This window comes from Clarias gariepinus, chromosome 3 (genome assembly GCF_024256425.1).
Source record: "Clarias gariepinus isolate MV-2021 ecotype Netherlands chromosome 3, CGAR_prim_01v2, whole genome shotgun sequence".
Classification (NCBI taxonomy): Eukaryota; Metazoa; Chordata; class Actinopteri; order Siluriformes; family Clariidae; genus Clarias; species Clarias gariepinus.
The window spans coordinates 25418975-25446184 of NC_071102.1; the positions used below are offsets into that span (position 1 = coordinate 25418975).

At 38.3% G+C, this 27210-nt stretch overlaps 1 protein-coding gene across 1 annotated transcript in view; it reads right to left on the reverse strand.

The window, feature by feature from the left end:
- Positions 1-27210, reverse strand: part of dlgap3 (discs, large (Drosophila) homolog-associated protein 3) — a 195680-nt gene that overhangs the window by 18249 nt on the left and 150221 nt on the right. The window contains exons 4-5 of the mRNA XM_053493174.1: positions 7327-8423; positions 47-264 (exon numbers count right to left, since the gene is read on the reverse strand). Coding sequence (XP_053349149.1) covers positions 47-264; positions 7327-8352 — 1244 coding nt within the window. The 5' untranslated portion in view covers positions 8353-8423. The remainder of the gene's footprint in view (positions 1-46; positions 265-7326; positions 8424-27210) is intronic.

The following is a 27210-nucleotide window of genomic DNA, read 5'->3' on the forward strand; positions in this document are numbered from 1 at the left end:
GGTGTGATTATGTAAATTTACAAAGGAATTATGGAAAGTAACTCACTTGGCTGTGGAAGAACGCTGGTCCATGCTAATGGAACGTCGGAAAGCATCCCTCTGAGCAATGAGTGTACGTTTTGGAGAGGTTTTGGGGCTGGTGTCTGAATCTGCACTGTCATCATCACCCATGGCCTTAATGTAGCTGCCACTGCGCATGCGTCTGCATGGTATTTCTCCTCCACTTTCCGAGACTCCCCCTCCACCCCAATCATCAGAAGGAACCTGTCGTAAACACACAAATATGGAAAAAGAGTCTTCAGAACTACAGCAGCAGCTCTAAGGTACCAATGCAGGTGAGACTATCTATTGTAGCAGAATTGGAGACTTGGGCATAAGATGTTTATGCGAAATCTTTGGGAAATCTAGGTAGGATTGTCAACCAACAACAAAAAGTAGAACATTACGATGAATCTTTTTCATTTCATTCCTATCATTTCCTTACACAAACTCCAGTGATACCAGAGCATAACCTGTTTTTCCCCAATTTAGGGTTTAAAGAAAGTGCATCATATCATCATTCCTTCTTTAGTGACTTCCATCAGGCACAGGTTAAAGCTGATCCACACACATTCACATATGCTAGTATTCTGAATGCCTAGTCATGGGGTACTTAAAGGTCACTGCTTTCAAGAGGTGATTCAATTTGATCTCTATGTTCCTACCCCTTATTCTGTCTTTCAGGGCATAAGACCCCAGTGTTCCATCTCTTTCTGCCAGCCTTCTCCCTTTGTCTAAGCATATTTTTTATATTTTAAGGAAAGAGCAAAGTAACCAACGAGAGTTAGCTATATTAATAAACAATTTCAGATTGTCTTTCTCTCTGAGAATTCACACTGACACACCCCACACAATCACCCACACTTTACCACAACTCTTTTTCTTCATCCTACCTGCTCCATCTTGTCCATTATTCTTATATTTGCCCACAGCTTCTGTAAATTCATTCTCATCGGTTTGCTGCCTTTCACTTCTCGTGCTCTCTGTTTTGGAAAATTGCTCAATTGGAGCCCCAACTTGTGAAGGTGTCTCTCTCTCTGTCTCTCTTTCTCTCTCTCTCTTTCTTTCAGAGTCCCAGAAGAGCTGAGTTAGCCCTCGCACAGGACATACTGCTGACTCTTGGATCTTGCTTTTATAATGTGAGATTATATTTAAACAGTTTTTAACCTCAGAATCTGCATTTTGGAGTATTAGTATTTTTTTTTAATTGAAGCATTAGTAATAAAGATAATAATGTACATAGCCAGGGTATCAATTTATGGATTCAAAGAACTATTAACAGTGGAGCTTGGTAAAGACCTAGGTCTGTGTCATCAATCTGTTTATGTTCATTTACAGCATTTTTTCCGATGCCCTTATCCAAATCAACTTGCATAAGTGAAGTGTCCAACCCTTACACTCATTTACTAGGCCCCATGTTTGGTGGGTGTCCTCCGGGTAATCCGGTTTCCTCTCACAGTCCAAAGAAATGCAGTTTAGGCTAATTGGCTTTCCCCAAATTGCCCATAGTGTGTGAATGAGTGTGCGAGAGTGTGAATGTGTCTTCCCTAGGGGGGTTTGGCACACTATTCAGGGTGTACCCCACCTAGTGCCCAAAGTCTCCTGGGATAGACTCCAGGCTTCCCGTGACCCTGTATACAGGATAATGCAGTATAGAAGATAGTTCATTAGGTTACTGACTAGAAGTGCCATCAGTCAAACACTGTTGGGAATTTCCCCCTCCTCTATAAAGACTAGTAGGGTAGTTAGCCAGCCTACTAATGTAATTAAAGAGGCTGCTGTATTTTCTTGGCTCGCTCTTCACTGCCTAGCAACTGTTGCCATCTGCCATCACTTTGGTCAAGCTTTCAGCACTTTCACAAGTGTGTCAGCTTTTTTTGTGTGAAAATGCCAGGTTTTCCTGTGGAAACTTTCAATTAGAAACTATGGACACTGTTTGTACCATAATACATATCATATTTGCCCTCTTGAAATAAGGTTAAAGCTAGTGCTACAAGGATTGTTCAGCTACCACTGTCAAGACTGCTCCTCTTACATTCTAATGCACAAGTTATAAATTATTAAACACAAGAACTGTGGACTCTTAAATGGCAAAAAAAAAAAGGTTGAGAACCCGTGTTGTAATGCACACTACAGGCCTTGCTCTTCTGATCCTCAAAACTGAAACCGTCGATCTTCTTGTGTCGGCAATAGCTCAATGACTTTGTCCTCCATTTTAAGCAGCTTGACCTACATAACAGCAGCTGGGGTCTGATATCAGTCAATAGTCTAACATAGCTCTTGTGGAGAAGTAAGGTGATAAACTGCAATGCCATTAAACCAAAGAGTGGTTGTTTTCCATTGCATCCTCTCCTAAATCAAGCTTTGGCATACTGAGCAGGGAAACAAAAACTACCCATTTAAAAAAAAATTATGTTTGCAGTCATGTCTAATGAATGATAAGGAAACTGTATTTCCCTCTTCTGTTTCTATTATGGTGGCACAGTAACATACTGTAGTTGTTAGCTTTGCCTTGTGTTGCCTTGCCTCCAGGTACTCCTGTTTCCTCCCACAGTCCAATGCAGATTAGGCGAATTAGCATTCCCAAATTACCCGTAGTGTGTAAATGAGTGTGAGTGTGGCCTGCGATGGATGACACCCTGTCCAGGGAGTACCTTCCAGTGTGCCCTAAGCCTCCTGGGATAGGCCCCAAGCCCCCCGCGACCCTGAATACAGGACAAAGCGGTAAAGATGATAAGTGAGTGAGTGTTTCTATTATTTAATATCTGTATATTTGTCTGCTTTTGAGCCTTCATATTTGTTTTCTTCGCCTTGTATATTGTAGCCTTGAAATAATTGATTGATATTGGAAGACTGTTGGTATTACGTTGGTTTTGAAAGTTAGAATTACTTTGCTAGGATGACACTGGGGGCAATGTTGCATTAATGATATTGGGATAACATTGAGAAATAATGCTTTAAAAATATGCAATCAAAACATATGAAATGGTATATGCCTCTTTAACATATGCTATGCTTATACTACCAGTGCCAGTAAGCACCACCCTGCAAACCATTACATCTATGAAAATGTTGGGACTCAATTTGAATTTGTCAGTTTGCACAATATTAGTATAATTGCTATTCAATACTTTAGGTTGCTTGGAAAAGCAACTGTTAAGTAAAAACCCACAATGAAGTAGCATTACCTCTACACTATTCTTATTTCAGATAATTACCAAAATACTGAATACTAGAAAAACAGAAGTGATAAATTGCCTGCAGAATCGGAGTAGAAGTGGAGTCGATGCCTCACTGGATTTATTTTGCCAGCACAAGGAAGACCTACACAATATAAGGCAGGTGTTTTATTGTTAGGGTTGATGGGTGTATTTTCCTTTAATGCATCTTTATCCATGGAGAAGTTATGCTGTGGTTCCCTGTTGGAGAGGTAAAGGAGGAAATGCATACAGCACTACCTGATGTTGCCATAGAAACACGCAGCCTGGATCAGTACCGGAAATGGCAGTTATGGAAGGAGGTTGGACCTTCCAGAGACCTCTAATTTAGCCTGCCCTTGGGGTAACCATGCTGCTCTCTACAGGTCTGTGCAAAGGGTGTGTGCTTGTTTGTCTCAATATATATTGGGCACCTATAAATCGGCAGGTATGTAACTCAAGATTGTTGCCATAATCTTGGAGACCTTTTGTAGGAGAAATTACAATTTATTCATAAATGACTGATGTATATAATTTATGTATATAATTTATGATGCAGATGTAAATATTTAGATCCATGGTGCTACAGAAAATTAATCAACACCATTTGTTTATGGAATTATCGTATAATTATTGTAATCAACAAACAATGTCTGTTAAAAGGTATCATTTTAGTGTGATGTCATATCTCATAAAAGATGTATGCATTGTTTCCAGTATGTAAAATCACCTTCATGTGTCTTGAATCTGTATGATGATGTTAGTGACCAGTATTGTGTTGATAGGACTACCTTAAATAAATATACTGTACTATGACTTACGCGCATACATGTTGTTTATTAAGTAAACAAAAAAATCAAATGCATGCTCAAAATGCATGCCATCGATTTCAGTATGTGCTTTAGTCACAGTTTCATGTAAATTCTTTGTTGTGTATATTTCTGCTGTTTGACAATTTATCATACAGGCCTAATAAAGGCATCACCTCAAAGTAATAACTGATAAATATAATCAGCACATCATTTTTATTTCACGGTGAAGAACTGTCAGTCAGTCCAGTTCAAATAAACAGTTTCTGAACATTGCTTAATTCCTTTTATCAGGAAGGTGAATCTGCAAGTCAATGAGAGCGACTGTGTGACTGTCTGCTTGCATGTATTGGTTTTAGCATGAATATTCAAACAGCTGGAGCTGTGCAGGGCTTTCTGCTTTGACTACAGGCTACACTGCTACACTGTAAATTTTTTAAAACCCGTTTTTTAAAATTATTATTAATCTGACCCACATTGCATGTTTAAATTGCATATAATGTACACCCAAAGCCTATGATTTGTTCTCACTAACCAAAATAATTAGTTGGTTTGGCCTTCCATGATAAGGGTGCTTACACCTTATGTGAAGGACGATCGCAATTATCTGTTTTGTCTATTGCATATTGCCAGTAGTGTTTGGAAAGCTTTGTTTTTCCTCATATCATTGATCTTTTCGTGTGAATGCATGGAGGTTGCTGCTCCCCGTGAGATACTTGCACTCAGCCTGGCTATAAAAGCAGTGTCTATCTTCTGACATCATTTTCCCAATCCTGTCAGTCACTGTAAGATACAAACGGAAGGGTGCTGTAGCTTCAATGTGTTCTGTCCATACAACATGTCATGCTGTTGACGTTAGCTCATGAAATCAGTTCATAAGCCTACACACTACAAGACAGAAGCGGTGGAACGACGCAAAAAAAATGCAACATAAAATAAAAATAAAAGTGTTTATGCCTTAGCCAACATAATTTTTTTACCTGCAATCTTGTTTTCAATCAACCACAATTAGAAGAAAAAAAACTAAACCAAAAACTGGCAAGCTACTAAGGTCTTGTTCAGACAGCTAGCCCAAATCTGATTTTTGGCATATCCTAATTAAAATAAGTTTGGAATCAGATTGCTTTCATGTAGTCTGAACAGTAAAAATAAATAAATAAATAAATAAATAAAATAGGGCTGTCAATATTAATGCATTAACACGTGATTAATGTAGATAATTCATTTTAATGCATTACCAATTTTTACCCTAATGGCTTTCCATAATCGCAGCATGGTTACACAGCTGTGTGTGAATATGGCACATTTAACACCGATAATAAGATGACTGAGGAGACATCACCATGTGTGCTAAACTGCAAGTTTCATTATAAAAAGTTTCTAGAAGAATAATCATTTTTACAAGAATATACTAAATGTAAGACATTGAAAAAGGTTACTTCTTTTTTGTTACTACGTTTATAAAGGAAGTTACTTTTATTGCACTTCCTGCAGACCACTGGAAATCAGTAATTAACCATAACTACCTCTGTTTATTGGCAACTGCACTCATTCACTCTGGGCGTGTTAAAAACAGAAGAAAGACATTTTGGCGAACCATGTGCTAGACAATTGCGTTAGTCAAGTAGAAAAGGAGAACAGACATGGTCACCACTGTAGGAACAGACAGGGCCACAATATGATTGCTGCTGCAAGGGGTTTACAATTTGAGAGATTTTATTTTAACAATTTGTTAAATGTTAATGTTTGAGATATTATAAAACTGCATAATTCGTTACCTCTAACCAGTTTATGCATTTTTTTATTCCAACATTGAACATTTATAATACAAGTAAATCTGAGTATTTTAAAACCATGATTTTTATTTTTAATTAATCGTGATTAATCACAGTCTACTTAATTAATCGCGGTCTATCACTGTGATGAACATTTTCGATTGACAGCACTAAAAAAAACACATTGAATGTTTTTTTTTCTTTCTAAATGTTTTTTTTTTTTTTAATCCAGAGGTGGTTTGAAATCAGATTCCAAAAGATGTGTCTCCTTAAACTGATTTTAAACTGTCCATTATGTCACTTGGAACACAAAGCACATATTCAAGTCCACACGATCAGGTGGTATGGGATAAAGTTCCATGGTTGAAAAATGGGTGGGAAGATGATGGAAGACATGGAGATCAAATAAATAATTGTAATTTATAGAAGGTTAAGTCACAGAAGGGACTTTTTTTCACATTTGGCACTATTACTGCTACGTATGTACCCTTTGAATCTTCTGTGCAGCTAAAGTTTCTGTTGTTTTTAGAGCAGCTAGCTTAACTGCAGTATGGAAATGGGGAATAACAGTTCCTGGACGGAGGACGAAGTAAACTGTCTGACAGCATGTTGTGGCGGGGCATCAGTACAGGCAAAGCCACAGGGAATGTACAAAAAAATGGGCATTATATGAAGAAACATCATGTTGCCTGCATGCCTGCGGCATCGTTACCATAGCAACCAATGCACATACTGTAGGTCGATAATGTGTTAGATATGGGCTGCGAGTCTGAACAGAGCCAAATCCGATCTGATCGCTTTAAAAAAAAGAGATATTGTGGCGGTCGGTCCTAAAGATCAGATTTGTGAAACAAATCGGATTTGCCTGTAGTCTGAACATGGCCTTAATTGTGTGTTGTTTTCTGCTTCACTATAGTATCACTATAATAGTCTCATACTAACAGCTACGATCTATTCAATTACCATTCTGGTTTCGTCAACTCAGATCCAGTTAGCTAAGAAACACTGTCTTGAAGAGGTAGTGTCTCCATCTTGTTTGTCCAGCTAAATGTATTAGTACCAGTTTGTATGCTAGTTCACTAGAATGCCTACTGTATGTATTTTCTTGTAGCCTTCTCTGATTTCAGACAAAAGAATAAGCAAATAAATGGTATTTAATGTCAAATAGCCTACCTAATTTTTTTTGCAGTCTTTTGAATGTATCCATTTTTCAGGCATATTGAATCAAATCCTTGCCTTAAATGATACAATACACCAAATCCTTGCATAAGATAGCTAACCGAATTTTCTAACACCTCAGTGCACGACTGTGCCAGTGTAATCAGTACTCCATTTTGTCAAGGAGCTGAACTGTGATGCACATAACGTTTTACTGCTGAGTGCTCAGTGGTAGCCAAATTGAATATAAACACTAGCTGAAACCATACGGCTTATGAGTGTCATAAGTATCTTGCTTAAAAAGGCTGTAAAAGTATCTCATGCCCCAAGATACACACACAAACGTACCTGTAGATAATGGAGATTACGCTCCTTCAACTTGGCATCCAGAGGCACCAGGGCTTTATCGTAACCTGATCCTACTCCCCGAGAGCCAGGATATGCTTCTCTGGCTTGGTTGACTGTCATTGCTGACCAGGTACCCCTCTTAAGAGAATGGCCACTATCTCCTACCCTGGCCATGGTGCTGCATGCTAGACACTCCCCGGGAGCAGGACCTTTCACCTTTTTCAAGGTTAGCTCCTGGATGGCTGAGTCCAGGGTCTCGTGGCCTGGTGGGTATGCCCTTCCTGCTCCTCTGCCTCCACCCACCAGAAAGCTACTGTCACTATCCAGGTTGTCATCAGAGCTCCACCAACCAGCTGTCTTGCTACGGTGGCGTGAGGAGTGTCGGGAATCATGGCGCGAGTCTCCGCTCTTGCTGCGCTCCCGACTCTTGTTGCGACGGGCCGAACGTGACTGATGTGTACCTGGGTGGTGGTGCCCTGTGCTATCTTCACCTGGACCTCGCTGACCTCGCTCTCGGTCACGATCTCTGCATCCATTAAGCTCACGCTTGGATGGTGCCTCGAGTGAATGCGATTTGGCAAACAGGCGTTGAACAGAGTTCACCAAATGACGGATGCGGCTAGGACTCTCACTGCGCTGCTCCCCACTGGCTGAGCGTTGGTACTGTAGAGTATGGAAGCCATCTGGGTGCAATGGTAGTTGTTTCTCAAACTGATCCAGCAGGTTAGGAGGAATGCGGTGCATCTTTGGATGCCCATGCCCATGTCCATGCCCGTGTCCATGCCCAGCTGAAGACAAGCATTCTTCGCATGAGTCATACGGCTGCTGCTGAGTGGAATGAGAGCGTGGGAAAGTTCCTCCACCAGAAGGTGGCAGTGCCAAAGGCTCAGGTGGTCCACCAGGTGGGTAGTATTGATGGTCTGCATGGCGTAAGTATTCACGCGTGGCTTCAAAATCCTCAGGTGTGCAATGGCATGGCCCGGACGAGTGTTGCGACAGGCTGCGGCTCACCTGGTAGCCCTTCATAGCTGGGCCATGGTGAGCCGCCCGGGCCGAGAGCGGGCGCTGTGGGCGCGACAGGGCTGCGCTGTAGTCAGCTGTATCACAAAAAAAAACAGAACAGAAAGAACATGATTAGAAAATCTTTTTTTATGTATCTTCAAGTGCTAATTTTTAAAGTAATAGATTCATAATAAAATACCAAAAACTGCAGCGATTAATTTTATTCCCGTATCTGCTCACGAATGAACAAAATTTTTTTCTTACTGATAGTACAAAAAACTTTCTGTTCTAAATAACACCTTGTGGTTGACTTTATACAGTTTCTTGTTTCCTGCTCCCTAGACTATTACATCTGAGTGTGTGTGTATTTTGTGAGGGTGCTGTCAGGATCACACCCACCAGACATCCTGAGTGTAGACATACTGAGATACAAATTGCTTTTATTTGTTCAGTAAAAGATGCACTATATATAAAAAAATAATCTTCTTCAGAGATATTTCATAAATACCTTATTGTATAATGGCTGGTTTGTTCAAGGAGGTGAGCCAACCTCACTTAAATCACATGCATTAGTAAAGAAGCGGTTGACCCTGAGAACAGCTAACTACGTGCATATCCCATCTCTTATCACATCTGAGCTCCATTCACTTATCTGCGACAATGAGTCATCCCGCATCCACAATAACTGATTCAGAAACTCATTTAGAGGAGCAAATTAGTTTCCACTAATTCATCCAATAACCCATTTCATGCCCATCACACACAATTCCTACACATTTTCTTTACTCTGTCAATGCTTGGGTTGCATTAATCTTGATGAGATCAGCACCTCAAAGGAAGACAGGCAGGAGAATGAGATCTGCTTTGTGGTTGCGGCTCATCGGTGACGCAACATCTCCTTTAAGCGACAGGTCATGTTGATTAAAGAGGTAAAATACGCGAATGAGATTGGTAAATAGTGCGCAGCCGGTTATAGATTGCAGCTGCCGCTACAAGACAGCTTCATCACACATGCTGTTTCAAAGATCATCCCTATTTTAAGTGCTCTGTTCACGTATGTGCATGAGAGGTGTACACTAAGGGGTGTGTCATTAGATGTGTAGTACAGTGTAAAGTCACATGACATGTCAGAGAGAAGGAGAGAGGGGAAGCGGAACAGTGCTGCCAGGCATCACAGATAAATAACAGCGTGCGATGTGTATGTAATTTAGAAGAGGCTGCTGTCAGTCACTGTCTCTCAGCATTCTTTCAAGTGCCACTTGTCCACGACACTCCTTGTCACATAGCATCACACCTTAGTCACTCAAGGAAAGGATGAAAATAGAGATTAACTAGAAAGTGGCATGAAATAGCAAAGAGATCAAATGCATCCCGAAGACATCTCCGGCACTTCAAGTACGTCTTTCAAAAGTCTCCCGATGTGTCCTCTGTTCTTCTCCTCTTCCAATCTGTTTCTCTGTCTCTTAACTATTCCTAGATCTAGATTGCTTCTGACCTACTTCTTTCACTCCGGTTTATGAGGAAGCCTGATGGTGTTTCTGGAGCGTCTGTCTGAACAACCGCATGTCTCTCGTCCATTTTAAATGTTTACAGTTATAATTCTGTCTGCTCTCCTCGCTCATGCTCACTCACATCATTGGCGTTTGGAGCTGATTTGCTCCACCTGAGCGCGAACACCATATGGAGTGCTCAAGAAAAACAAACACACAAATATGGCAGCACATGCTATTGTACTTTATCGCAAACAGCTTACCATTTACATTATAATTATATCATGTTGAATCGTTGGCTTGCCCTATATATAGCCTACTGTATATATAACAATCACTGAGCATTATAATATTATCTAAAAAAAAAAAGATAACCAATACAGCTGGATAAGACTGAGAAAAAGCAATGAGATGAAAATTTCCCCAGCAATTTTTTTTTCTGTCCAAGTGATGACGAGAAAGATCTTTTATTACAAAATGATTTAATCTTAAAACAGGTGCTTAGAGGTAAAACACTCTAATTTTATGAGTACATAACATCAATATATATAAAAAAAAAAATTAAAGAGGTTTAGGTTAGGTTATTATAGGTAAAAGAATATTGGTGCTTATATACCTCTTTTTCTGTGAATAAACCAGAATGAACATTTAGACACATCATGCATGCTCTTTTGTGTGTGTGTGTGCGTGTGTGTGTGTGTGGGTTTGTCCCTTTATCCCAGTTCGGCAAGCATGTCAAGCTGGCTAGTAAGCCTATTGAGGACTGGTGTGCATTATTCTTCCATAATTTTTTTTTTTTTTTAGTTTTTAATGGAATTGTAAAAATAATGTATACCATAATAGTGTGACATTAATATAACACAAGTACCTAGGGTACAAATAACTAAAGGTGCTAATTATTTGTTACTTAAGCAAATTGTCACTGTTGGGCGCTTATAATTATAATTCAATCTTTTGTAACATGTACCTTAAAGCAGTGGACTCCAACCTTTTTTTTTTTGCACCATGGACCAGTTTTATGTAAGACATTTTTCCGACCATCTTACGCTCGTAACAAAGCATAATAAAGTGCATAATAAATATAACAGCGTATACTGTATTCAGCAGAGTTGAAGTTGCTTCAAACACATTTGTAGCATGTGAATTACATGTTGCAATGTACAGAAGGAATCGAATGGCAGATGATCTGATCACACTCTGCAGACTTATAATAAAATCAAATATATATTTTTTCATTCTTTCTGTGCGGCCTGATATTAAATCATCCACGGCCTGGTGGTTGGGGACCACTGCTTTACAGCACATTTAAATGACCTTTTTGCATTTCTTAGTCAGGAAGAGGGCAGGTCAGAGTGCACTGTCGGCCAGAAAACAGCACCCTTGAAACAGAATGTTTGAGGGCCTTGCTTAAGGGCTCAACAGTAGAAGCTTGGTAGCGCTGGGACTTGAACCTCCAACCTTCTGATCAATAGAGGGGTAATCCACAGCCTTAACCAATTGGACCACCACTGTCATCTTAAGTAAGGCCCTTAACCAGCAATGCTCAGATGCATAAAAAGATAAAAAGCTCTGGATAAGGGTGTCTGCCAAATGCAATAATGTAAACAAGAAAAAAACAAACAATTTTTAAAAAATTGGTGCTAAGGTGATATACCAGTCCCCCCCTCCCCCAAACTGGTAGAGTATTTCCTTTTGCTTGTTTCTGTGCTAAGCCATTAAATAGAAGTATGCTGGCATTGCTCACAGGGGTCAAACCTATTATTTGAAGGTGCATGGTCTGTTGTACCACAGTGACCCCATCTTCTGGGACAACAGATTTGGTCTTTTGAGCAGAGGACTGGTGAGTAGCATGAGCAACAGGTGGAACTATGGCCTGTTTGACTAAAAATCTAAAACACTAATATGAGGGATGTGCAATGACAGCAGTAGAACTGCATATATAGATATATCCATGTATATCCTGTATCAATGACTCCTGCCTCAAAACATCTGTTTCTATCCTGTATGTGAAACACATTCAATAATAGATCAACTTCTCTGGACCAACCCCTAACCACTGTTGATGTGTGAATATGTGATATGGCTGACGCACTCAGCCAACCCTGAAATGCTTTGAGACACAATGTACGTCTTTTGCTGCGTCCAACATCCCAGCCAGATTTTTGCATCTGCATCTATTATCAGGACAGCTTTTTCTTCCATGGCTCCCAAGCGATGCAGTAGAAAAACATTTGTGCTATTATCGAAGATAGCTAATTACAATTTAAACAGGCCTGGAAGCTAAAGCAGTAAACTGGCGACTCTCTGCTGTGTTACCCTAGCCTATTGCAGGCATCTGCAGGTTGATCTATGCTGAAAAGGGCAGACAATAATTGTTTCTAAGTGCGTTATGCTGCCATGTCACTCAGCGGTTCAAAAAGATTTGGTTGGCTGGCTTGACATGTCTCACGTGTGTTAACCTCCAGCCTCCTGGTTGGTACGTTGTGTAATAGGGGTGAGCTGGCTGTTGTATGGAAATTGGCAGGTTACCAAATTGAGGAGGAAATGAGTTTTAAGCTGATGAACTGCACAGTTGGACTCTCTCTCTCTCTGATTGACTTTCAGGCGAAAATTTCTCCCACGCCAATGTAATCAAATATATTTTAGTGTACATACTGATAGTTGACCTGATTTATAAGACTAAGATGATATTTACAACAGTACAGCAAACCGCTTCAAGAAGACACCACAGGGCATTGTTATATACACTACCAGTTGGAACTTCTAATTTCACGGTCTTTCCTGGTTTTTATTTCTTTCCAAAACAATGCTGAAGGCATCCAAAATATGCAATAATAAGAAATACATTGCCTCTTTGGGGTACTCTATTATTCTCTATTGCATGCTCAGTGTGCTTTGCTTACAGTACATGCTTAGCAAAGATACAGCAACATGGCGTACACCACAGGTTTAGCCAGTGCACCGCTGAATGTCACTATCATTACTGAAATCATAAACATGGTACAGTAAGGCATTGACAAGATTAAAACTATGGTTGCAAATAACTGAAATGATGTTTATGGAGATGTTCACATGCTCACCTTTTGTCGGACTACTCAAGGTAAAGGGCTACGGATTACTCAAGGTAAGGGATATGGATTACTCATAGTGAATGTCTACAGACAAGGGTTAGGGGTTACATAAGTTTAAGGTTAAGTTAAAAAATTCTTGAATTTGAAGTCTAAGGTCTGTAGACTTTCTCGACTGCACAGCACACTATCTTTAAAGCAAAATACGAAGTTCTTTAGTTCAGGCACAGACAGAACAAAATCCACCTTACCAGAGTATTTAGTTGGTTCGTTGCTGAATTCATGTTTAATAATGATACAGGAAATTTTATGCATAAAAAATATTCTTCACTAATTTATCTTCTTTTAGTAAGTTAGTTTCATTAATCACAGCCCCCAAACAATGCGTTATAATTAAGCAAAATCACATGAGATGGAGTGCTGTTGTACTGAATATCACACGGTGGTAGCATGAAGGCGCATCCTAAATGCAAAAAATATCACAGCTGTGCTGATTTTCAGTATAACAGCACAACCTCAAGTATGATATTGCTCTTATAAAACAGTTCTACAAACGCCCTTTATTATCAACAGGTTAGGAATTGTTTATTTAATCAGTTATTTTGCTCCACCCACACATACTTCCGTGATTAGCAGAATCAGCGTTGACTTCTCGACCCACAGTTGGTGTAGATACTATGAGTGAAAGTAGGTTTACATTTAAAAAGTTGTAAACTTTAAAACTTTTTTTTTAAGTTTCTGTTTGTGTCTTAACTTTAGAAGAGTCTCAGCTAAACTACTCTTTCAGGGTTAAATCCCAATTAGTGCAAAATGGAAAGATAATGCGCTATGTAGAGAGTAGAATTGTTCAGGTATTAACGATTATTAACACACACGTGAAGCAGTGATACACAATTAGATAGTTAAATGATCCATTGCTTAAGAGACAATCCTCATGGAATATGTCATGTCATGTCTATGTCTGTTGTATAAATTGTTCTAGTGTACATAAAAAAAAAATGAAAACAAGAAAAAGACAAAAGTAAAGCCTTTTTATTTAATTAATTTTATTATTATTATTTTTTATTTGCAATTTAAGTGAAACTCAAACCATACATATTTTTCAGAAGTTGGACATCCCGATGTTGTTAATCCTTTTTTGGTCGATCTTACTGAAATATTTTTGAATTTCATGAGCTGTAAGGAATTACGGAAATTAAAATGAAAGCAAATGACTTAAAATTATATTATATTATACTTTAAAATGTTTTACTTTACATGTAATAAATCTAGATAATATCACACTTTCACTTTAGGAACTAAATTACTAAAACAATAATAATAATAATATACAACTTTTTGAGATGCACTACAGGGTGGGTAAAAAATTAACTAGGCAATATTTAATGGTTATAGAACATTGGCAAACTTATTTTCAATCAGGATGGTGCACTACCCCATTTTGCTCTTGCTAATGTTATACCAGAATTTCCCAGGACGTTGGCTGGGACGATGCAGTCCTCATGAATGGCCTCCAAGAAGTACAGATCTCACTCTATGTGATTTTTTTTTCCTTTGGAGGACAGCCTCACACACTGGAAGGCTTGGACGCTCGGATTCAGGAGGTTCTCAGCAGTATCCCAAATGACTTCCTATCCCAGAAGACTGTGCGTCCTTTTGAGAACACTTCTTAACGCCATCGGTTCCTACATTGCAATTTAAAGATTTGCTTTCATTCTCCTATGTGAGAAAGTACATGTACAATTTGTTTAAATAAATTTGTATTTTAAATATGTACTTTACCAATTTTTTTATGCCTAGTTACTTCTCACCTACGCTGAACATAACCTTATGTTATAATCTGAAGGTAAACAACAATAAAACACTCCAACATAACTTGCAGACTTATTTATTCTTCAGCAAACCAACCTAAATCATTTTGCATCATCACATTAGATCAAGAGTGGGTGGAAATAGGTGGAACACATACCACTTGTTTTTCATTTTCGAGCGAACCTCCAGGAAAATGCTATTTTAATATTAAAGGTCACACCCTTTTATCAGGTCAAGAGGATTCTTTACTGTCTTTTCTTAAAAATACTTGCTTGCTACTGTATTATTAACACCTCTCAGTGGATGTTTATTTAATATATATTTTATTGTGTGCGATGTTAAGCATCATTCTGGTGTGAACAACCTTTAGACTCTTAGAATTTGGGCCTTTCAGAAGAAAAGCCTCACTTATTGGGGGCCAAAACACACACAAACGCACACGCACACACACACACACACACACTTTAAAACAGCTTAAACCAGTCTGGAAGGTTATAGTAATTTCATAGCTATTCTTTACAACCTCAGTGAGCAGCAACTCAGAATGCACAACATGTCAAACCTTGACACAACAAAATAAGCCCACAACAGACCACATCTGCTCCTGTCGGCCAATTAAAGGCATCTGAGGCTACAGTGAGCACAGGTTCACTGAGTCATTTTAATGCAATTCCCCAGGAGTTTCCCTGCTCCCCCTGTCTACTATATTTTTCTGTGTAGATAATATCCACCTTTAGATAACATACACTACAAGGTAAAAGTGGGAACACTTCTAATTCCATCTTTACTGATTTTTATTTATTTCAACATTGTAAAACAACACTGAATATGCAATAATCACCTTTAAACAGTTGATATTGAGATGTATCTGCTCTGTCTTATGCTCTGTAAATCCTTTATAACGGCTCTAATCTGAGGTGCTGGTTGTTAACTGGTGATTTCTAAAGCTGGTAACTCTAAATGAACTTCTCTTCTGCAGCAGAGGTAACGTTTTGGTCTTGGGAAGGTCTTCATGAGAGACACTTTCATCATGGTGATTGATCCATCCATTGTGTCCGGTACTGTACTTCTCTCATCCATTTCATCTATTGTGTATAAAGATAAAAAGCCACGTTCTAGTAGGAAGTCCTTCTATTAGATAAGCCTTCCCCCCTCGGTCTTAAACGCGCTTCTGCTTTTTGAAGATGAATTTGTTAATTTCTTTCCTTCCAAATAAATATGTTCACCCAAATATTACTAACAATTATCCAATAATAATAATAATAATAATAATAATAAACCTGGCAAGTTGATCACAGGTCAGTTGGGGCAACCATGTCATTCTTTATCTACCCTATCTAACTCTTACAAATAGTTCAGGTACTTGTCTTTTATATGTAAGGTACTGTAACAGTGTCTGATAGCTACTAGTTGTAAAATCTTATACAGTAGTTAGAAATATATATATTAACAAACTTGTCAGTTCACCTAACGCCTCATTACAAATGTAATGAGGTTGCAGGTACATCAATGATACAGTAATCATACACCCCCCCGCCCCCCCAATAATAAAACCGGGTCTACAGGTGTAAAATCCAACGGTGCAATATAACATAAAATTTCTAAGAAATTGATTTCTGACAAATGTGCAATACCATAGTTTCATCTGAAATTCTTGAGATAAAAATCAAAACCATATATATTTTCAAACTGTCAGTGCTTGTTGCCAGTGGTTTATAGGTCTGTAAATGGTGTATGCTCTTGATCCTGATCAGAACTGAAACCAGTGTGGAGGACATTTAAATTGACTACTACTACTACCAAAAAAGGTTTGAGAGGTTTTTAATCATTTTATTATCTTCTTGTTGTCTCGTTTTGAGATTATGCATTTCTGATTTAATTCTTAACAGGTCAGCAATAATTAAAAAGTTAAGGTTTGAGAGATGTCTTTAGTGTCAGGTGGAATAAAAGCAGAAGAAACAGAACTTTGAACAGTCAACCTGAATCCTTGACTGTTTTGTATCCTGAAAATTTTTTTTCACAGTTTGGGCATGTTTAAACTTACGGTTTTCCACTGACTATCTGAGTAATTCCTTGGTGCATATTACGTTGCATCTCTTTTGAATTGGTAAAGAAATTAAAGAAGAAACTAATTTTCCCATCTAGGAAAGACATAGAGACACCTGTGACCAGCTGGGAACGAAAGCAATAATGGATCACGCTTGGGAAGGTGATGTGTGTGGAAATGATGGAGTCCTCATTGATTGTGCTCCAGAAGGCCTCTGGAGAGTGTGTGTCAGACACCACTGGTGAGTATGTAAGGTGATTTCTCCCTGATTGTATTTCTTAGATCCTACTGTAATAACAAAAGCTTTTGAGACAAACTGCCATCTCACTGAAAAACACTGATAGATGGACACAATTTTAAATCCACTATCTGCTTTTGGAGTTGCCATAACCATTAATCTGCTGTGCTCGCAAAATACATGTATAACACACACACACACACACACACACACACACACACACACACACACACACAGAGGAATTACAGCATGCGTATAACCCTCATATATTAACAGCCCCTTTCTCTCTTCTATGCCGTGAACAGGTGAAGGGTGTGATATGATTCTTTTCCAGCCATGCCAAGATAAGCCCCTCTCTTCTTCTTCTTCCTTTGCCCTTCTCCTACTGCCTAAAACCCTCACGGCAAGCAGTAAGAGAGATGAATAATAACTGATAAAGCCGTGGACAGCCCACGGGGAAATACTCTTGCCAAAACATTCCTGTCTCTTTCTTCTATCTTTTCTCACTGGGGCAATTTGAGCCCTTTCCCTTGGCTCCTGAGACATGGATGAAATGGCGCTGTAGGTATGCTATAGTTGTGGTCTGAGCCGTAAACAGTGAAGGGATATCTTTGGAATAAAATATACAAGAAGTTAATGAACCAAATGGATTTCCAGCTGTGCAAGATATGTGCAGCATACACAGCTGGACAATAAGTACTAGTAGTGCTTTCAAAAGAAGAATCTCTCCAAAAAATAAGGGCTCTGGAAGGTCAGGACAATTTAAATTTGAATCCCAGCATTGCCCTGGCCATCTTTGACCATAAAGAGAAAAAAACCTAACTGACCCTGCATTTTAACTATCAAGGAATTTATTACACTGACCATCTGATAGACCCCCCTGAACATGCCTACTAACTCATGTACATGCAAGAGAATGGCTGGTTGGTTACTGCTCTCCTACTGTATAAGCATGTTTGGCAGGTAGTGCTGCTTCCACAACGTTCTAGGATTTAGGGGGTTTATCCTGAGCTCAGGTTAGTGCCTGTATGGGCTTTACTGTGTTCTCCTTATGTCTCTTCTTCAGCAGGGAGGACAGGGAGGCTTACTGTCCCAAACAGGACAAAATCTCCTGCTTTGTTTTCAGTGTTCCTGGGACAGACTTATACCATGAGCCTGGCCAGGATTTTTTTTGTATATACTGTATATGCTTACATATGACTGTATTTTTCATGGCTGAATTGGACAATTGAAAATGTTATGTACCATTAACCATATATGGAAGGAACTAAATACAAACAAATTCATGCAATACGATAAACTGAATATACTGTAGTACAGTGATAAAACAGGTATATTAATAATAAAAGTACTGTATATGTGAACCATTAACTCTTAATAGTAATAAGTTCACACTTTCACTGTATTTCATGAAATATGTACAGATTTAAGACAAATGAAAAAGATTAATATTTGCTTAACCTAGTCAAAAATTATTCACACTGTCTACAGAATTTATTTGAATTAACTTTCAGAAAAGACAAATGCATAATTTTTCGACATAATCTCCTTGCTTTTTTAATACACATTATCCATCTGACAACAAGCTTTTGTATGTCATTATTATTAACCGATGGTTTTAGGCTGACCTACGAGCCACGAATGCACTGCTGTCTTTACTTCTTCATCAGAAGTGAATCCTCATTCTTATATGCCTCATATTTTAGGCGACCAAACAGGTCAAAACCATATGGAGATTTTGAAGATCAGGACTATAGAAAGGATGATTTAACAGTGTAGGCAGAAGCGTGCGGATGTGTATATATATGCACATTTGGAAAGAGTAAATATTGCTGATATATATTTTTTTATATCGTTTGATCAAACAGCTACGAACCTCTGATACTGTACGTGTTAGTCATTTAGCTGAATCCAACACCATATTCTACATTCCTCTGATGCTTGCTTATGCCTTTTTGCTTAAAGCACAAAATGTGCAGGTGCTTAAGTGTTAATAGATGTTATACACTCAGCGCTCATGCTGTGAAACTTTTAGAGAACACTGAGGAGTTGTGAGGGACACAGCAGGGAGCTTCTCTCAGAGTGTTTGCTGCGTGCTTTCCAGAGCAAACACACATTTAGTTCTGCTGGGCGATGGCCATGATCTGAGATTTCTGGTAAAAACTTTCCAAAAGGTATTACTAATGCCTATGGGGCCCACACACATGCACATTATATCAGTATAAACTGGGCTTCTTTATGCTCAACACTGTTCTGGTGCGTCAAAGTTCTGGGATCTAAATGTATACTCTTCATTTTCTTAAATACATCATTTTACTATTAGTTTCACTGAATAATTTATATTACTCTTACTATCTACCACCTTTGCACTCAACCAAGCAGAGGAAAACCTAGCATGTATTCAGCACCACGCTCAGCTCCACCTCACACACAGAAGGGGCGGGGTGCCTCAGCTCACTGTGCCCAGAAGCAGAAGAGTGTCATGATAGGGTTGGCAGGCATAAGTGCAGGGATTAGTAATATCAAGATGTTTAATTAAAGAAAAAAAGCAAACAAACAAACATAAAACTCTAGACTTGAACAAACTAAATATAAAGCTATGACAAAACCAGAATTCCCACAAAATACCATTATAACAGCAATCCAAAACAGTTTAACAAAACAGAACAGGTGCAGGATAAAACTGAACTCAAATTCTGGCTCACTCACTCATTGTCTATACCGCTTTATGGTGTATTCGGGGTCGCAGGGACCTGAAGCATATTCCAGGAGGATTAGGACACGAGGCAGGGTACACCCTGGACAGGGTGCCAGTCCATCGCAGGGCACACACATACACACACTACGGGCAATGGATGCAAAAAATTCCTGTGTGGTTTATGAATAAAAGAGAACTTCTTTCCTTTCCCCGGTGTTCACTGTGTCTGTGTTCTGGCCTGCCCCTGCCAAACACTTTGCAATTAGTAACTAAATAATATTCTTTCAGTTAAATAACTGAAGTCAGCCAGGAGTTTAAAGTTTAAATAGGAGATTTACGTTCACGTTATTAGGAATTAGGCCACTATAAAGTAAACCGTGATGGGCGTAGTACACAAATCTTGTACTTGAGTAATGGTAGACATGCCCTACAGTATGTAAAATTTTACTCAAGTAAACTTTCTACTTAAGTAAAAAAGTACACACATAAAGTACACATTCACGTTTCAGTAGCACCAAACTTTTATTAGCTTACTGTAGTATTGAAGTCATAGTACATCTCTCTCTCTCTTTCTTTCCTGTGAGTATGCTTCCCAACTGTGAACATGCTGTTTAATCCCTGTCTGCAGCCGTCTCTGCTCCTGATTGCAAACACCTGCTACATGATTAAGCCTTTCACGGAGGGAAGGCAAATGGTGCGGTTGTGTATAATAGTCAGCAGGGGGCAGTTCAGTAACAAACTAAATGTGCTAGAAAGTAAATTTACTTATTATACAGCCATTCATAATTCTCGTGCATTGGAGAATAAATGTATTATTCTGCCAAAGCGACTTCATCCTTTACATAGTTATGTGGTGTTTCCTTAGTGATCGGTGTACCCTTATCTCACATCTGAAAACAGGCTAAAACACCATTATGTATGTACAGTATAGTGTGATCTACTGAATACAAATACAGATTCACACAGGAGGAAAAAAAATTCACATTTTATAAAATCTTGCTAGAAAGGTTAACAGATATTTCAGAAGTTTCCTTCAGAGGATGACCCAAGCAAAAAATCTGTTGAAAAAGACAAAGGTTTTTACTTTTATAGTTTTAAAGGCTCATTCATGGGACAAAGAAACATTATATTTATTAACATTTGATGTATTTATAGTTTTTTTTCTTTAACAATTGGCTGTTCGGGTTCATGGTGGTTTAAACGACTAGTTTGTCTGTATTTTGGAAAATAGAATCTACTTCATGGACAGGTACTTTTCCAGTTAGGACCAGATATCAACTTGAATAATGCAGCTGAGGTTCTGAGGTTGAGAAACTGTCAAAGGCAGAATTCACAGACCATGACTGTGACAGTGTTGGCATTCTCCAACACTGTTTTTTTTATACTCCCCTATATTTTCATTGACATATTATATTTAATAAATAAATAAATAAATAAATAATACAGCTCTTCTAGTTTCGGCCACATCTATTTTAGGTTTAAAAACAAATTCAGATACAGACCTAAAAACTAAAAAGATGTATACGTCACATATCATTATCATCATCATTATTATTATTATTATTATTGTGTACACTCCTTTGTGTATTTTTTGTGCGATTTCCTTATTCGCTAAACTAATTGCAACCCCATGGTGGATCCTTGGTAAAGAGATGAATATGCCCACTACACAGCAACAACAAAAACAGAGGGAGCCACCCCTCTCCTGTGCAGATGGATATTTAAGTGTATAAAATACGAATATTCCATAAAACATCTGTGATTTGTAGAGCTTGGTTTTCCATCAAAAGGAAAATAAATAAATTCATGACAATTAGTTAAATTAGCTAACAGCCAGAGCTACAAATGACCATTGTAAGCATGCTGGGTTATTAATCAGCAGGGATGGGCTACGCTCTGGCATCGTACACAGGAGTTTGGTAGTACATTAGGAATCATTCCACATCCTTCCTGATTTCACCACAGAGGTGTATGATCTGGAACGCTGCAGCCTAGTGATGCGATTGGATCAGGAGATATTAATTTTTTTTATTATTATTTAAGTCTGCTGTATAGATGAATATAGGAGTGCAATTGGGGATGGATGGATGGATGGATAGACAGATGAAGAGACAGATGGATGGATGGATGGATGGATTGATAGATAGATCCTAAAGGAAATTTCTCAAAAGGTGTGCAGTCTTAAAAATGTAATAAATAAATAAGAACCCGAGTAGGTTCTTCGATTTTCTTTACAAAGTCAAGAACCATTACTTCAAAAAATAAAAATCAACCTTTAGGAACTCAATTATAATACTAACAGGAACTCAATGCAATTCACTTAATAAAATATCAGCATAGTGCGTTATGGCAGAACATACTGTAATATGTTACGTTTTAACACTGTAACTAACCAACAACTGAGATTCAGTCACACAGGAATCAAATAACATGTCTTGATTTCTGCACTAACATTTAGGCTGTTTCTATACTTGGCCTGTTTCGCTGATCCAAACAAGAGTGTGTTTATTCACTCCTCCATCTGTTGGTCTCCTTTTACAAATATTTCTTTTTGCAAAACCTGGTTTGTTTACCTCAACCTGTGTCACTAGGCAGTGATGTAAAAAGGGAGGATTTTGAGAAGACCGAAAGCAATGTACAATACATTTACAGTTTTGCTTGCAAATTATACATACATGCAACTACTTTTAGAGCAAACTGTATGGCTAACTGCAATTATTTCCTGAAATGTTTTTTAGATACAAAATGCATGAATTGCCATCATAGACACTTTAAAAAAAAAAAAAAAAAAGATTGTTAATGTTTTCAAAAGTGTCAATTGATACAGTAATTTTACATTTAACTGAGATTATTTTTTGTGGAGAATCTGGTGATCTATTGTGTGGTGGAAATCAGTGTTTTGTTGACCAGCTGGACAGGTAGGTAGTGGCTAGTTTCAATGATGTGGGCTGAAATTTATAATGGAGCTATGTGACATCCGCAGAGAAGACAAATCCCCTGTTGCGGAAAGCCATAAGTCTAGTCTAGCCAACCTGTAGAGCAAAATGTAGCAACAGGCATTTGGAGATTAGCCACAAATCTGGAACATAGCTCCATCTCCCATAAATTGCAGTGTCGAATACTAGCATAATAACAGAATATTGTAATCAGTTATTCCTTAGGGATTGCTTCCCCAAAACCCCATTACAAATAAGTTCAGGGCCCTTATCCAAGGTTTTTGTGATTGTTGCAACTTCCCTAATGTGATGTGGTGGCACATACACTGGGATTGTGGTTCCACCTGAAGCTCTGCTGATTACTGTAAAGGTTTCCACTTAGTCACATTGCAAGGTGTGACAGACAGTATACAGTATACAATAAAACCATCATTGTTGAAGTTTACTTGAGTCAAGCTGGACCTGCAGTATATATATACTGTATATGTTTTAAATTAGGGAGCTTAATATTAACATGTTAACGCATGTGATTAATCTACAAATTTTAAATGGTTACTCTGTTTTTACCCAAATGAATCATATGACTAAGTATGACCTAATGGCAACACAGCTAACCGGCTGTCGGTGATATTGGCTCATTTAACGTGGATAAGAAGGAAGCGTTACCAGGTGTACTGAACTGCTAGTTTCATAATAAACCATCCATCAAAGCTTCTAGATGGAAGTTTGTATAAAACCAAAAGTTTGTGCTCGAGCAACCTTAAAAAAAAGCTAATTATATTGCACTTACTAGAGACCACAGGACATCAGTAAGTTACCATAACCACCTCAGCATAACAGTACATCTAGTCAATGACAAATGGCAACTGCTCTCATTCACTCTGGGCATGTTAAAACAGAAGAAAGACATGAGAATGAGTTAGCCAAGTTGAAAAGGAGAAAATGGACATGGTCACCACTATAGGAACAGCCAAGGCTTACAATATGTTTACTGCTGCAAGAAGTTTCCCATATAAAAGTTTTTAATTTAACATTTGTTTAATGCTAATGTTTGAGATATTATAAAACTGCATAATCTGTTTTCTCTAACCAGTTTGTCTTGTATTTTTTTATTTTAACAATGCACATTTATAATACAAGTCAATCTAAGTATTTAAAAATTGTGATTAATCGTGATCAATCGCAGCCTATGACTTTGATTAACTAGATTAAATTTTTAATCGACTGACAGAAATTCAATATTAAATCAATAGTCACTTTCAAATAATTGCTTTCCTTCTTGCATTTGCCAGAGTCTTAACTAAACCCTGACTAACACACTAGATATACACTTTTAGTTTTTTGGTCACTTATGTGTCCAAGCCTTATCACTTGTCCCTATGAGGAGTTTCATCACACACATATACAGTATAGTCTGGACTAGTCTCTACAAAAAGCATGACCTTTATTTTGTGCATGCACATCTGAACGTGTGTGAACACACAACATACTTAGCTTTTCTGTGTGAGAGTTTATAGACATCATTGCTCATTTCTGTTTAGAAAAATACATATAGTTGTTTTTCGCTCACTTTTTTTCCTTAGGCATAAGGTCACAGAACAGACAGTGATGTGGCTGGCAAGTAAGCAAGACGCAAACAGACCAAGAGATTTACAGACTAGAGCGAGATGTACTGCAAGCAAGTGCATTAAATTAACCTCAGTGTTATTTGCTGACATCAAACTTGAGAAGGAGAGAACGTATGTTGACCTGATTACTGCTCCCGCAGGGCTGTCTGGCTCTGATTCCAGGGTTTGGCTATATGCAATGTAATTTCTTGAAACAGACACACACATCAGCTCTTGAACTGTGTTGACATGAACCTTCTGGTCAGTTTAGTTTGTGTTTCCAATTTTGAAAGTATGCATTGTAAAACTTGTGCGAAACTGTTTCCATAAAATATGTCTCAAGTTAAAATTGATTTTCTTTTTGAAATTGATTTTTTTCCCCTCTCCTGACAGGCAAGGGCATATTCCAGGAGAACAATGGCAAGAGTTATCTGGCGTAATTTGCGAAAATGTGGTTCTGGGAGCATGAGAAATCATTTTTACACATTTTGTCCTGACCTTAACCCCTTTGAAAGTCTTTGGGATATGCTGATGAGACGTCACATCAAACACAAATGGTTAGATATGTTACTGACCTGTTACACGCTACTGAAGTACTTTATTCATTCTTTTACTGTGGGAATGTTGTGCATAAATTTGAACCGGATTTGTCAAAGGTGTACAGGAGTAGACCTAAACTACATTATTTCCTTCTGTCAAAACAAAACTAAAGAGCAATCAAAAACAGTATTGGAGTAAAGGTGATGAGTGGCATAAGGCAGCTGGTGTGAACATGTCGAATGATCTTGAGCAGCATGCACATATGGTGGAGATGGAGTTGGGGTGTACGCTGATGTAATAATGGTGCAACAACGTCAAACATTCTTTTCCTAACTTGCATAAATAATTGTGTCCTTTCTTGATTCTCGTCTATCTGCCCTTGCATCTCTCTTCTAATTCTTAAAAAGCCTTTCTTCTACGTCTTTCTTGTTCCTCCTGATAATATTTAACTACATAAGAATCATTTGTACACACATTTAGCAAATAAACCTAAATAAAAGCTAAACTGAAACAAGGAACATAATTACATAACAAGCATTGAGCATTGCATCAAATAAATTCAATTTTCCTGCCTAAATTCAAGCCTTTTCTATGTAAAGGGTGTGAACGATTGCATTTGTGTGCTCGTCATTGCCATTTGAGAAATAAATCATGTGACTGGTCATGTGGTAGAGTTTATATGCTGTTGGGAAATAAAGTGTTGCATGGAAATTCGGTATGTGACATTTGTGGCGAGCGTGGTTGACGATGCTGATACACACTTATACAATGTTGCTCTTGCTTGTAGTCTCTTTGGGGATTGTAATGACTTGTACCAATGTTAACTGATTACCCAACAAAACACAAACTAAATAATGCATCATTGTAGACAGAAGTTTACATTTACATCAGTTATGTTAGATTTCATACTAGCTTCTTTTGCACATTTGTACAGTAGATTCATCAAAGGAAACCGTGATATTCACTTTAATTCCTCCGACCGGATAAAATTTAAGTGTGCCAAACAGTAAATGCAATCCTACCGCAGAATAAAATCAAAACAAGTCAAAAATATCAGACCACACACAGTATAGGATTGGTCTGAGGATTAATTGGAGATAATAATTTGGATTTGTTGTCAGCTGTGGTCTAGACACTTATGAACAGGGTCAGCCAGGATAGAGCGCCACCTGGAGCAGATAGGGTTAAGGGCCTTGACCTTGACCAAACCCGAGACCTTACAATCAGAAACCTATTTCAGTTCTTTCGTTTCAACCTTGGTAAATCATGTCTTCACAGACTTTGCTTAGTGTGTTTGGGTTTCTTTGTTTCAGGTGAAAGGAAATTGCAATGCTACAGCATGGACAGTGTTGGCTCCAACAGTTAAGACTGTGGGTTACTGATCAGAAGGTTGTGGGTTCAAACCCCGGGACTGACAAGTTGCCGCTGTTGAGTCCTTAAACAAGGCCCTTAACCTCAGGCTGACCCCAGCTTCCTAACTGGGATATGTGGAAAAAAATCATTACACTGTGCTGTACATGGGACGAATAATTGAATAATTTTATATTTTTTATATGACATCCTACACAGTCATGTGCTTCCAACTTTATTGGAAAGTTTGGGGAGGAACAACACCTGCGTGTGATGACCATATGGTGCATGATTTTTATTTATTTATTTTTTTGCCACTTCAACAACTTTTATCTAATTCCCCATCATTCTTTTTGGACTGCTGGTATGATCAGTGGGTTGTACACAGGGATGCAATGTGATTCTTATAAATGTGACTAATTAAGTGGACATCAGACACTCCGTGGGTGTCCTACCTCCTTTTAAACATTACCGCAAGCAAAAAAAGTCTAGTTCTAGTTCTGATTGAACACAAATGAACAGAACGTATGCAAACACATACACACTTATTCCCATCCTAGCCTTTTTTTCTTTTTTTAAAGAACTAGGTCACAGTGTCTGTCACACTCAAGTCTGAATTTGTGTGTAATGGCTCTCCATGCTCCACTTTTTCATCTCTTCTACTCACACCTCTCCATGTCTGTGTGATTATTTGCCTTCTCCAGGCACACACACGCATACCTACACACTCACACACACACACACACACACACACACACTAATCTATTAATCAGCAAGGCCTGAAGCATGGAGGCACAAAGGACATTCAAGGAGAAGTGTAGAGATTAAAACACTATTGTTCACCGCTGTTTATACAAAAAAAAAGGAAGAAAAAAAATTAACCCGCAGCATTTCAGCCAGTCCCCATTTTCTCGTTTCTGGCCTTAATCACTAGCTACATGATATTCTGCCTGAATGGTAATGAGTTTAATGATGAAACATGAGAGCACCCGGGAGATTTCTCATTATTGCACTCAGTCTGCAGAGACATGCGGCTTAAACCCTCTGGATGCACCAGACTATTCGTCATGTGCAGTTACAGATAGGTGCTAACAGT